General features: G+C 44.9%; 1 protein-coding gene across 2 annotated transcripts in view; it reads right to left on the bottom strand.

The window, feature by feature from the left end:
* Positions 1-309: 309 nt before the first annotated feature.
* Positions 310-14,253, bottom strand: part of TTLL10 (tubulin tyrosine ligase like 10) — a 41,909-nt gene continuing 27,965 nt past the window's right edge. For both annotated transcript variants that reach the window (XM_087701817.1, XM_087701818.1), the window contains 5 exons: positions 11,059-11,230; positions 8,344-8,484; positions 6,708-6,824; positions 4,786-4,879; positions 310-3,003 (listed from right to left, as the gene is read on the bottom strand). In XM_087701817.1, coding sequence (XP_087557943.1) covers positions 2,168-3,003; positions 4,786-4,879; positions 6,708-6,824; positions 8,344-8,484; positions 11,059-11,230 — 1,360 coding nt within the window. In that variant the 3' untranslated portion in view covers positions 310-2,167. The remainder of the gene's footprint in view (positions 3,004-4,785; positions 4,880-6,707; positions 6,825-8,343; positions 8,485-11,058; positions 11,231-14,253) is intronic.

Raw genomic sequence — 14,253 nt, 5'->3', positions numbered from 1 at the left:
CTGAGTTGAAGGCTAAATTAAAATGCTGTCTGGATTTTATTTTATTTTATTTTCTCCCCCCAGCCGGGTTATCTCATCATTTTTACCAGATCATGTATTCCCACAAAACCTGCCCTTCCCTCCGCCCCCCCCCCCCGTGCACTTTTTGATAGAACCAATCATTCAACGTCCCGGTTTTCTTTCTAACCAAGTTAAACACGTCCGCTCGAAAGTCACCGAAAGGTGAATCAATCAGCTTTCCTAAATACATTTTGTTTTTTGCTCCAACACATTTCTGAAAATGGGTTGCGTTTTCTCTCTCTCTCTCTCTCTCTCACACACACACACACACAAATACTCCTTCCATTTTGGCTCTTTTTTTTTTTCAAATGTGGTCACCCTGCACCAAAGGAAATCCAAGTTTCCGAAATTTTGCACAGCCACCCCTGGCACGAAGCAAGACCTTCCTTGTTAAATTAAACCGTAAGATTAAAAAAAGAGAAAGAATGCAAAGCTTTGATTTGTGTGTGTGTGTGTGTGTGTGTGCCTCCTTTACAAAACCAGACAGAAGTCTTGTTGTGCTCTGCTTCGGGGTGGTGAAGCTACAAACGGGGAGATTTGTAGAGGCAAATGATTCCTTTTCCCAAATTCCTTAGCTTTTGTAGGAGAACGGTGGCCTGCTATGAGTAAGGGGCGTAATTTGCACCAATCCCAAATCCTCCTGGATTGAAGCACCGCAAAGGGTTCTGTGCTGTTTTGTTGTGTTATTCAAATCACCGCACCCAATGGGATATTGTCACGGGTGTAATAAAACCGAGGGGAGACCGTCTTACGGTCCAAATGGTGAATTATAACTCCCATCAGTTCACAAAGGAGGAAGGCAGTTCAAGGTTCAACCGCCTCTTGATGGCCCTAGCTGCTTACTTCATCCCTCCACCAAAGATACTCGTGGACGGTGTAGAGAATTCTACGGGGGAGGTGTGAGCTAGAGTAACCACCGCAGGTTCTTTCATGGGAGGCCAAATCTCGCGGAAAGCTCCATTTTCCCACGCAGGAGTTGGGACCCTTAGTTGCCTTCACGCAACCCTTTGCAAACTGGGGCCTGTGCTGATTTGCACAACCACATTCCACGGGGGAGGAAAGGTGGAGAGGCCAGGAAGACGGTGCCACGAGCCTGCAAGGATTGGGTGGGAGGGCTAGAATCGACGGTTGTGGGAACGCCGTGGGCCTGGGCATCCCGGAATAGTAACCTAGGCCATCGGGAGCGTGCTGGGAGCGTATACTGAAAGAATTGGGAAGGGTGGGTGGAGGGGCTCAACCCCCTGTCCAACTCCGCAGGACGGGCTGTAGCCTTTTGGAAGCTGACCCGAAGACTGTTTTGGCGGAGGGAGCTGAGAATGAGGCAGAAAAACGGAAGCCACCTCGTCGGAGACACGGGGAAAAAACAGCCAAGAATTAGAAGACAAAGATTGTCCTGTTGGTGGGTCATCCCACACGTTGGGTTTTTTCGACCCACTTAATGAAGCAGACGGTTGTGGCCTACCGAAATAAACTGGATTCTGGGCATTTTGACCCAGGTTTAGGCTGCAGTCTATTATTCTTATTATGAGTTGTATATTATTCCTCCATCATGGGCTCAGGGTGTGGTATGGTTTTCCCATAACACATCATCCCCTATCAAAAAGACCTCAACCTGGCAATTTTCAGAAACGTTGGAATGTCTCCAGTCCAGAACCAAAGAGCTGGACCGGGGGGTCCCAGAGAGATCATCTAGTCCAATAAAGCCTTGGAAACCGCCCATTAATTTGCACAACCGCAGGAGGATGGGAATTGTAGTGGTCATAAGTCTTTGGAGAGGGGGAGGGAAAATAATAATAATAATGCCAAAGGGGGAGAAAAGCAGAAAGCTCTCTGCGGCTCAAAAAATTAAACAAAAGAAAAGGGGGGTTGTGATTGGCTTTTAAGCAAATACAGCATTTCGCCCTGTGGGTTTTGGGGGGAAATATTTAAGTGGCCCAGAGAGATCGAACAGACGTCGTGCCCACCCAGAACACCCCCCGCCTCCCGTGCCAAGAAAGATGCTGGAACACATCAGAAAGAAGGGTGTTTCTCCGGCCTTCTTTTCCTTCCTGGTTTTGTTCTTTATAAGAAAAGGGGGGACTTTCGGAATACGCCGGCGTCCGGCGTTTTAGGAGCCCCGGTGGGAGATCTTTTTCTCGTCTGGGAGCAGTTCCCGGCAACTCTGGCTGACAGTTACGGCCCTGGACTTGCTCTCGGCCGCCGCCGGCCCCTTGACCACCAGTGGGGAGAAGGACTTGGGGAACTCCGGGAGGAGCAGGCCGTTGGGCGGCAAGTTGGACTGAAGATGGAGGGAGAGCATCTGCGAGCTGGTCAAGGCATTCTCCGCGTTGCCGTTGCCGCTGGCCGCTGGCATCTTGGTCCCGAAGGTTTGCTGGAACCAGGTGGTGTAGGACTTATCTTTGGAGTTCCCGCGGGGCAGGTGGAAGGGCTTGGCTGGATCCTCGGAGCCCTCGGCCTTGTCCGGGGCGGCCGGAACGGGTTTGATGATGTACTGGTTGCCGCTGGTGCAGACTTGGTGTCTCCGGAGGATGGCTTTGACAGAAGGACAGCAGGTCAGGCTGGGGACGATGGAGATCTGGATCTGAGGCATGGGGAGCGGGTCTCGCCGGAGACCTTTGACGGAGGGCACAGCCAGCCCGTCAGAAGCGCCAGACGGCTCTCCTTTGCTGTCCGCCTTCAACACCTTCTCGGGGACTTTGGGGGGCGGCTGTTTATCCGGCGGAAGAGGGTTGGGCAACCCGAGATTGCTGCTGCTGCTGGTGGCTTTCTCCAGACTTGCCCGGGGGATCTTTAGAGAATAGAGGGAGGTCTTGCTCTTGGATGCCTGGGGGAGCCCGTTGTTGGAAGCTGTCCCGTTGTAGAGGAGGACGAAATGGCAGAGGGACTCCAGGGGGAGAATGCTCTGAGTCTTCTGAGCCTTGGTGAAGATCTCGATGGTCAAATCTGAAAAGCGATGAGGAAATCAAGGGGGGGGGGATGTCAAGATTGAACCTTTGCTTCGCTTCGTTTAAAGTTAACCCTTTTCAACTTGCCAAGGGACTTTGGTGGGGGACGGAGTGAGGGAAAAGGAATGCATGCAGAGATCTTGCTCGGGAAAGAGATGGACCGTCCCTCTAACAAAAACTCTCTCATAATTGGGCAGCTTAGAATAGAATAGCAGAGTTGGAAGGGACCTTGGAGGTCTTCTAGTCCAACCCCCTGCTTAGGCTGGAAACCCTACACCACTTCAGACAAAGGGTTATCCAACATCTTTTTAAAGACGTCCAGTGTTGGGGCATTCACAAATTCTGGAGACAAGTTGTTCCTCTGATTAATTGTTCTAACTGTCAGGAAATTCCTCCTTAGTTCTAAGTTGCTTTTCTCCTTGATTAGTTTCCACCCATTGCTTCTTGTTCAGGTGTCTTGGAGAATTGCTTGACTCCCTCTTCTTTGGGGCAGCCCCTGAGATATTGGAAGACTGCTATCATGTCTCCCCCTAGTCCTTCTTTTCATTAAACTAGACATACCCAGTTCCTGCAACTGTTCTTTGTATGTTTTAGTCTGTGTCAACCTTGAGCCTGATGGGATTTGAACTGCCAAATTGCAGGCAGCTGGCCCGGCAGTCAGCACTACTGCACTCTAACCACTGAGCCACCAAGGCTCATAAGCCCCTCCTAATCATCTTTGTGGCTCTTCTCTGCACTCTTTCCTGAATCTCAACATCTTTTTTACATCGTGGCAATGTAAAACTGGATGCAGATTTGATCAACCAGGGGGAAGGAGCAGGAGAAAGGATTGCTTAAGAGGGAAAGCATTTACATGGGAAACCAGAGCTGGTTTCAATTCTTCAGTGCCAACACGGTGTATCCAATATAAAGTTTTGCTTTCGGGAATTCAATTCTCTTGAGAACGTTTCCTTGTTTGGGGTTCGCTAACTGGATATGGGACTCATTCTTGCCAGGGATGGGTGGGAATCTCTAGGGAGGGAGGACACAGAGTTTTCCGTAGAAAACTCAACAGAGGTGGCCTAAACGGGAGAAGATTGGAGCAAAGAGAGTCAGCAACGGTCTAAAGCAGGGGTGAAATTCAGCAGGGCTCCGTTGTGATTGTAAGTTGAGGACTACTTGCATTAGGGGTTTTCACACATACAAACACACCAGTGGTGGGTTTCAATTTTTTTTGGAACCTACTCTGTGGGTGTGGCCTCCTTTGTGGGAGTGGCTTGCTGGCCATGTGACCTGGTGGGAGTGGCTTGCCGGCCATGTGTTTTCTTTCTTTCTTTCTCTCTCTCTCTCTTTCTTTCCTTCCTTGTCTCTCTGTCCCTTTTTACTTTTTTTCTTTCATCTCTCTCTCACTCTTTTTCTTTCTTTTTTCTTTTTTTCTTTTTTTCTTTTTTCCTTTCTTTCTCTTTCTCTCTCTCTCTCTGTCAGTCTGTCTGTCTGTCTGTCTGTCTGTCTGTGTGTGTGTGTGTGTCTAGCAGTGGTGGGTTTCAAAAAATTTTGGAACCTCTTCTTGTAGGTGTGGCCTGCTTTCCGGGTCCACTGGTGGAACCTCTTCTAACCGGTTCGGTAGATTTGACGAACCGGTTCTACCGAAATGGTGCGAACTGGTAGGAACCCACCTCTGAAACACCCTCACACAAACAAACACACACACAGTATTCGGAGCAGAAACAAAAAAAAATATTTTGCTTGCCGAACGCAAAGAGCCCTTTCTCGGTGCCCTCCACGGATTCTGGCATCTTACCCAGCGTCTCGTTCACCACCGTGGGAATGACGGTCCTCAGCCCCGTGCAGTTGGTATGCAAAGCAGGATTGGCGTTCATTTCCAAGAGCCACACCTGTGAACGTAACACCAGTTAGGTCTATGGAGATTCTCAGTCATCCAGACAACGGTTATCCCAAAGGTGCTTTTTTTTGTTTTTTTTTCAAGAGGCAACTTGGTTTTTTCCTTTTTGAAGATGGCGGGGAAACTCTGACCATCCAGTCAGAGCCGAAGGAGCTTCTCGGAGGAGAAGTGAAACGTCTTCAAAGAAAAAAACAGACCGTTCAGTTGCCTCTTAAAAAAAAAAGCACCTCTAGGTAACACTAGTTATATTGAGGCCTATGATATTTCTATCCCCTTTTTGTGATGCTTTATTGAAACTTTTAAAACATCCCTCCTAAATCCTTCCGAAGTCTAAAACTAAACATGTTCTCTTTGGCTTTGTTCTTTTGCCCCCCCCCCCCAATTCTTTTTCAAGTCCAGATTAAATATCACACATACACAGAGAAGTAATTCTAAAAGGAGGAATAAAAAACAGGCAGAGTTTTAAAGAAAATACCAATCGTGATTATATAATTTCCCCTTTTCTTGTCCAATTTGTTTCCATTTCGGAGGGGGGGTCTCTACTTTTGGCCAAGCCCCCTCCCCTCCTAGAGTCTCTGACATGGGGATCGTTCACACAATTAGAATATAGAATAACAGAGTCTTCACTGGAAGTTTTTAATAATACAATACAATAACAGAGTTGGAAGGGACCTTGGAGGTCTTCTAGTCCAACCGCCTGCCTAGGCAAGAAACCGTATACCGTTTCAGACAAATGGCTACCCAACATCTTCTTAAAGACTTCCAGTGTTGGGGTATTCACAACTTTGCAGGCAAGTTGTACCACTGGCTAATTGTTCTCACTGTTGGGAAATTTCTCCTTAGTTCTAAATTGCTTCTCTCCATGATTAGTTTCCACCCATTGCTTCTTGTCCTGCCCTCAGGTGTTTTGGAAAATAGCTTGACTCCCTCTTCTTTGAGGCAGCCCCTGAGATATTGGAAGACTGCTACCATGTCTCCCTTAGTCAATCCATGTTTGCATAACCGCTATTGCTGAGCTATATGCTCTGTTTGGCTTCGCAAGACCCCTTCCCAAGCCACAAATTCATGTTTTATTCCAGTATCGAATAACAAAGCTATCCTGTAGCTATGCTGAATCGCAGAGACCAGATCCTCTCCGTTCTATCAAATTCAATTTTTTTCCGGTTTCTTAAAAATAAAGCAAGTTCTATTTTTGCAACCGGTTTGAATCTTCCAAATTTAAATGAAGCTAAAAATATTTTGTGTTTTTGCCACTGGGGGACGCTGGAATTCCACTCCAGTTTCTGCAAAGTTTTGTGTCTTTGACTAGCAAGAGGTAAGTGGGAGGAAGACAAATAAGTGAGATGAGGATCTTTGCAGAAACAGGTGGCGTCTTTGGGAAACCCCCATCCTTCGTCCCCAAAATGTCCCCGTAGGACCAACTTAAACTGGTCACAGAATGGACATATTTTCCTGGATTTGCACCACACACAAAAGCCACAACCAGGGATGGGTGGATGCAATGCAAGCAGCCGGCACCCTTACCCACAAACATGTAATAATGAGTTTGCAACTCGGCTAAAATTAAACGGCGCTTTATCATGGGTGGCAATTAATCCAGAATAACAAGGAGATCTACGATTACTAATAGATCTTGGGGGGGAAAAAGGACTGTAAAAGAGATGGATTGAGTCTCCGGGGAGCTTGCAAAGCGATTAATTAACCACAGGGGAGATAAAAATCTAGCTAATACAATTCAGTTTTCTATATTTGAAAGCTGTAGAGAAATTGCCAGGGATGGGACGGGGGCTCTTCCCTCCCCCAGATTGCAGATGGGTTACCTTAAAATCTTCATCAATCAGGAAGTCGCAGCCGATGAGATCAAAGAAGCCCAGTTTGCATTCCAGCTTGGATTTGACGGAGAGAAAACACTGTAACATGATTTCTTTCATTCTCTTCTGCAAAGCACAGGAGACAAATATTAGAAGAGGGTGGTCTCCTTCCCCCTTTTTGAAGAAAATATATTATCCAAGACCTGTTTTGCGGAGAATACATTGCTAAAAAGGTAAGGGGTGGGGAAAAAAATCCCCAAAATGGAAGATATAGAGCAGTGTTTTTCCAACTTGGCAACCTTAGGATGTGTGGCCTTCAACTCCCAGAATTCCCCAGCCGGCATGAAAATCCACACGTCGAGAAGAGAAAAGAAAGAGAAAACAAGGTGGTGTCTTAGCAGGTGCGAAGGATGGTAAACAAAGCACTTTAAACTATACCTTATAACCTTTCAAATGGAATAATAATAATATAAGAATGGCAAAGAAAAAGAATAATTATGTGAATGTATATCTATAACTGTATGTAAGAGAATAAATGACAGTAAAAATATAAAGCATAATATAGGTAAATAATATTTGGGCATAAGTAGCTGAGTTTAAATAAATAAAGAAATGTACATAAAAATGGATAACGAATAAGGAGATTATGAATGAAAGATAGAAATGTATAGTAGGGAAAACACTAACTGAAAAGAAACCAATTCGGAACTGCGGTATGATATACGATGGAACTTATTGTTCCTATGTTGTTTTTAAGTTATGTGTTTGTTTTTGTTGATGTGCTTATGTGTTTAAAATAAAAATTTATAACCTAAAAAAAAAACATTTTGCCAAGTTGGAAAATTATTTCTCTAACACTATCTGTTCCGCTGATTTCCCCACCCGCCCTCCAGCCCCTGGAAAACGTTCATCGAGGGGAGGATGAAATACGGATTTCAATATTCCCTACAAGGAAAAAAGGTTACAAATAATCCTGGTTCACTTTGTAATTTAGAGTTGTACCCATTTTCTCATGAAAAGTCTGGGAGTGATTTTCGGATTCCCCCCCCCCCTCCGGTCCAAGCTGTTTATTTATTTATCGATTATTTAGAAGAGACGCGGAGGTACAGGGGCTAAGACGCTGAGCTTGTCGATCAGAAAGGTTGGCAGTTCGGCGGTTCGACTCCCTAGTGCCGCGTAATGGAGTGAGCTCCCGTGACTTGTCCCAGCTTCTGCCAACGTAGCAGTTCGAAAGCACGTTAAAAAATGCAAGTAGAAAAATAGGGACCACCTTTGGTGGGAAGGGAACAGCTTTCTGTGCGCCTTCGGCATTTAGTCATGCCGGCCACATGACGACTTTTCAAGTACGAGATTCTCAGATTCTTAGGCCAGACAGGTTTAGCCTATGGCTATCCTCTGTTGACTCAGAAAAAATACTGGAACTTCTATTTAATCTGGTGTCCCTCCTGATTCTACCTACCCAAACTAAGCTTATCTCATCCCATTCGGCATTCACGATGTACCTGCCTTTTTCCTCTTTCCTCCCCAACCATCTTTCCTTGTGTGCTGTCTTTTAGCCAAAGGGCACGGTCTCTCTCGCTAGTTACCTTAACGAGCAGTTCAAGGGGGCAAAGGTAAGGATGGGTTTAATCAACCAAAAACTTACGGTAAAGCCGTTGAAGACCCAGTCTCTGGGGAGCCCTTTGGCTTGTCTGTACTTCTCGTTGACGTAGTTGTTGAAGCGCTCCATCAGCCATACAGTCTCCTCCTTGACGTGGGTGTAGATGGGACTCTTCTTTTGCACATACTAAGGGAGAATTAAAAAAAAAAAAAAAGCATTCCCAAGACTGGGCAGTATGAAAACATGGCTTGGATAGATGACTTTTCAGGGGTTGGATTCAGCTGGTTCGGACGAACCGGTTATGATTTTGCGCAGTTTGGAGAACCGGTAAAATCGACCACCGGCTAGCCCCACCTATCCACTCGGCCCTGCCCTATATATTATCTCCCCTTTGCCACGTGGTCCAGCTAGCCTCCACGCCTTTTCCCACTCTGCTCACCAAAGGTAAGCATGCCACCTGCTCGCCCTTCGCCTTGGGTCGGGGCCCAGCATTTCGTGGCTCCGGCCTTGCCCCAGAGCCTCTGCTCTGGGTGGGTGGATGGCTGGATGGATGGATGATAGGGACAGACATATGATTGATAGATAGATAGATAGATAGATAGATAGATAGATAGATAGATAGATAGATGGATGGATGGATGGATGGATGGATGGATGGATGGATGGATGGATGGATGGATGGATGGATGGTAGGGGCAGATAGATAGATAGATAGATAGATAGATGGATGGATGAATTATTGAATGGGTGGATTATGGGGACAGACATATGATAGATAGATGGATGGATGGATGGATGGATGGATGGATGGATGGATGGATGGATGGCAGGGGCAGATAGATGGATGGATGGATGAATTATTGAATGGGTGGATTATGGGGACAGACATATGATAGATGGATGGATGGATGGATGGATGGATGGATGGATGGATGGGTGGGTGGGTGGGTGGGTGGGTGATAGATAGATGGGTGATGGATGGATAGGATGGATGGATGGATGGATGGATGATATGGACAGATATATGATAGATAGATGGATGGATGGATGGATGGATGGATGGATGGATGGATGGATGGATAGGATGGATGGATGATAGGGATAGACATATGATAGATAGATAGATAGATAGATAGATAGATAGATAGATAGATAGATAGATAGATAGATAGATAGATGATAGGTTGGATGGATGGATGATAGGGACAGACATATGGATGGATGGATGAATGGGTGGGTGGAGAGGGAGAGAGAGTTCTTCAACTAGCTGCATGTAATCTTATGAAACTATCTGAGTTAAATGAGGCCAAATTTAGCTTTCTTCCTCTTGCTTTGACCGCTTTGCTAAATTCTGCAGAGGACAAAAAAAGCAGGAAAAAAAGGAATCCCAGCCTTTTGCTTCCCCCACCCATTTCCACTTCCCTGGGCAAAGCATTCGGCCTCAGAAAAGAGATGCAGGATCCAATTGCAGGGATGAGAAAGGGGATTTGGGGAAGGGGGGAGGGGGGAAATTGTAGTTTGTCAGCCGCTTGGGCAAGATTTCAAAACCCTGCTGGATTCCAGGAGATAACTCGTTCTCTGGGAAATAATTTTTTTTAAAAAGACAAAATAAAACCCCGGATCACGATGACATGTCTCTCTTTTTTGGCCAGGAGTCTCTGCACAGCATCCGGTGCCAACCGGCTGTTTTTAACAGCCAAGCCAAACATGCCGTCTGAATCGGGTAACACAAAGGCAAATAGCTTGGCCACTGCACCAGGTGCCCAGAGACAATGCCTAGTGGGCAGCGCCAAAAGAGTCTGCTCCAGATGCCTCCGTTTGCCAGGGACTTCTCTTTTTTTCAGCACCCGCACCCTTCAAGAAGAAGAATCAGAGGGGAGAGGAAGGGAAGAGTCTTGGCACAGGTGGTCCTCGTCTTACAACTGCAAACAAATTTCTGTTGCAAGCGGGCTGTTAAGGGAGCCGTGCCCGATTTTACAACCTTTGATTCCCCCCCACCAAACCTATCCTATCTTGCATTCTATTCTATTCTGTCCTGTCCTATTTTATTCTTGATCTGTTCTGTTCTGTTCTATTCTATATTCTATTACTTATTCTATTTCATTCTATTCTATTCTTTATTTTATTTTATTCTATTCTATTCCTTATCCTATTTTATTCTATTCTGTTCATTTTATATATTCTATTCCATTCCTTATTCTATTTTATTCTATTCTGTATATTTTATATATTCTATTCCATTCTATTCCTTATTCTATTTTATTCTATTCTGTTCATTCTATTCTATTCTATTCCTTATTTTATTTTATTCTATTCTGTATATTTTATATATTCTATTCTATTCCTTATTCTATTCTATTCTGTTCATTCTATTCTATTCTATTCCTTATTCTATTTTATTCTATTCTGTATATTTTATATATTCTATTCTATTCCTTATTCTATTCTATTCTGTTCATTCTATATGTTCTATTCTATTCCTTATTCTTTTTTATTCTATTCTGTTCATTCTATTCTATTCTATTCCTTATTCTATTTTATTCTATTCTGTATATTTTATATATTCTATTCCATTCCATTCCTTATTCTATTTTATTCTATTCTGTTCATTCTATTCTATTCTGTCTATCCCATTTTCTATTCTATACTATATTCTATACCCTATATTCTATTCTGTTCCGTTCGTTCCTATTCCTATTCCTATTCCTACTCGATTCCTATTCTACGTTCTGTTCTGTTCTAAAATGGTGAGATTCCCACCTGGTTGGTCAGGTGAGAAGTGAGATCATTGGATTTGGGGTCGTAGTTGAGGCAGGTGAGGCGGACGTAACCGTGGCCAAAAAAGACCATGTAGGGCACCGTGCAGGCGATCAGCAGGTAAGAGCGGACGTCAAATTTTTTCCCCTCCAGCAGCAGCGGACGGTCGATGTACCTGAGGTGAAGGAAGGACAGGTGAGCTGGCTGAAAACAACAAAAGAGGTGCGTCTAAGTCACCTGGGCACTTAACTCTCTGGACTGTGCAGAACTGCAACCCCCATGGGGCTGTTCTTGGTGCCGGATGCCCTACTGGTTGGGTTCATGGTCCCTGGGAGGCTTTTCCATGGGGTGTAATTTGTATTTTTCCACACCGGAAAAATACAACCAAGGATTTGTGGTCTTTTTTTTTTGGTCCTCCCAAATGCAACCCTGAATATCCTTTCCGAAGGCTATAAATAGCTATTTAAAAAAAGTCTTTCTCTGCAATCCAAAATAGTTCCTGAATCCGAAAGGGTTTGAGGCAGCTGCTCCTGCCGCATTCAATTCACACAATGCAGCCTGTCGGCCTCTTTGAAGCCCTCCTCAACTTCCCAGATGGAAATTATCTTTATATAGAGATCTATAGATGAAATAGATCTATTTCAAGCTATTTAGCTCTCATCAGCTAGCCATACCCTTACTGGGAATCGAACCTAGCTAGCTGATGAGAGCTAAATAGCTTGAAATAGATCTATACTAGTCTCCCTTTATATATTTATCAGCACAAATACAACAAATGTAACAAAAAGGCAACAGTAAAAATATTGGCTTTCTGTCTGGATGGCCTCTTGTGACGAGCCGAAGGACAGAGAATGGAAGTAGTGAACGTCCTCCCATATTTGGGCATACCAGGGGGTTGTAACTATATATATATATGTGTGTGTGTGTGTGTGTGTGTGTTTGTACGTACGTGTGTGTGTGTATGAATGCATGTCTATATGTATATATTGCATTTGTGCTGATAAATAAATAAAGGGAGACTACTATAGATCTATTTCATGATTAAGTGTTATGTCAAAACACCCGGAGGGAGCATACTGCTAACCCTTAATCATTTCCTCAGCTCAGCTGATAAGGGAGGAGAGCTTGTGGCTTAGAGGCTAATACAACTGCCTAACAGGTTAAAAACAGTCCAGGTTCGAATCCCAGTAAGGGCATGGCTAGCTGCTGAGAGCTAAATAGCTTGAAATCGATACTAGTCTCCCTTTATTTATTTATCAGCAAAAATGCAACATAAAAATGGTTTTTCTGCCTGGTAGGGTCCTAGGGTGGAGCAAAAGAGAAGCAGTATGTTCCCTCCCACACCGGATGCTTTGACATAACAATATATACGCATGCATGTATGCATGAATGCATGTTCCAGCATAACTCTGGAGCGCCTCGAGCAATTTCAGCCAAACTTGGTACACAGATGACTTACCCTCTGGAAACAAATACTGTGGGGATAAGACACCCCTGGTGTGTGTGTGTGTGTGTGTGTGTGTGTGTGTGTGTGTGTGTGTGGCCCTGTGAGACAGATGCTTCAGGGCAAAGGGCCAGGATCGTAGACAGGGCAGCAAAGAGGAGTGCATGGGAGGGGGAAGGGAGAGGATAGGGATGATGGGCATGGGAGTAGGAGGAAGAAGGACCCCTCTTAATGGCTCCCTGTCAGACAGACACTTTGACATCTATAAATACCCAGGCAATGTTGGGTTATCAGCTAATATATATATATATTTACTATATATATTTATTTATTATATATATATTTTATATATATATATAAAATGGCTGTGTGTGTGTATATGTTCCAGCATAACTCTGGAACACCTTGAGCAATTTCAGCCAAACTTGGTACACAGATGACTTATCCTCTGGAAACAAATACTGTAGGGGTAAGACACCCCTAGGGGTGTGTGTTCTGTTACGATACAGCCTGTTGTGCCTTAAAATGGCTTCTACCGTACTGTCGTAAAATGGCTTCTACTGTACAGCACAGTGGAATTGCCATGGTACAGTACTCCACAAGGGGGCTCCCTCTGGTAAGGGAGAAAATCCAATATTAGAAATTGGGGCAACGTTTATGGAAGGAGGGTTGGGATAAATAAATACGTGCCAGGTTATCAGCTAGCGCTATTATTAAATTTGCAGATGATAGAACAGTGGTGGGATTCATTTCCGGGGAGGTGGGGGATGAGTCTGCTTATCGAGATGAGGTGGACTAGTGGCTTTCGTGGCATGGAGACAATCATTCGGTCCTTAACACCAATAAGACCAAGGAGCTTACAGTGGACTACAAAAGGAATAGATTAGACATCCAGCCCTTGCTTATCAATGGAAACCGAGCACATGGCCAGTTTTAAGTTTCGGGGTGTCATCATAAAAAGAGGACCTGGCCTGGGACAACTCACATTGCAGCCCTGGTCCAACGGGCCCAGCAGAGATTATACTACCTGACTTCTCAGGAAACAACAACTGAATGAAAATCTGCTGATGACCTTCTAGCGCTGCACCAGAGAGTATTTTAACTTACTGCGCCTGAGTCAGGTTTGCCAATTGAACTGTGGCGGATAGGGCAGCCCTCCAGAGGGTCAACACCATTGCCTGAGTTGCCCTCTCACCTCTTTGGAAGAGCTTTATGTCTCCCGCTGCCTTAAGAAAGTTCAAAACATCCTTAAAGACCCACCTCATCCTGGGCACCCTTTTTTTTCTTTGAACTATTATCATCTGGCAGCCGGTACAGGATAATAAAAAACAAGGACGAATAGGCTGAAAAACAGCTTCTGTCCTAGGGCAGGAACCATATTGAATTCTACGGTATAGTCAGTCCAATGTTAATGCAATGCCGGGGGTTTTCAATCCAATTGTATATTGGATGGGTGTTCTTGCTTTATTTTTGTAGCTTTCTTATGTACGACGTACACCAAAAATAGCATTTGATTTCGTTTGTACGAGATTGCCATGACAAGAAAATAAACTAAATAAAAGCTCATCCCATGGGACATCTTTCCCCACCGATGGGCTTAGGATGCCCAGGGAGTGGGCCCTGTCGTGTCTCTGCCTGAATTCCACCCCCCTTCCTTCCTCCCGCGCTGGACTTTATCTCAAGTCCGAGAAGGGCTCCGATGTCTCTCACCAGCCGGGAGCTGGGTAGCTGGGCGGCTGCGTGGCGGATTCTCT

This window comes from Thamnophis sirtalis, unplaced genomic scaffold (assembly GCF_051295495.1).
Source record: "Thamnophis sirtalis isolate CommonGarterSnake01/CBP01778 unplaced genomic scaffold, rThaSir2_p1.2 scaffold_15, whole genome shotgun sequence".
Taxonomy (NCBI): Eukaryota; Metazoa; Chordata; class Lepidosauria; order Squamata; family Natricidae; genus Thamnophis; species Thamnophis sirtalis.
Note: the sequence above shows the minus strand (reverse complement) of the source record. Positions and strands in the feature narration are given on the sequence as shown.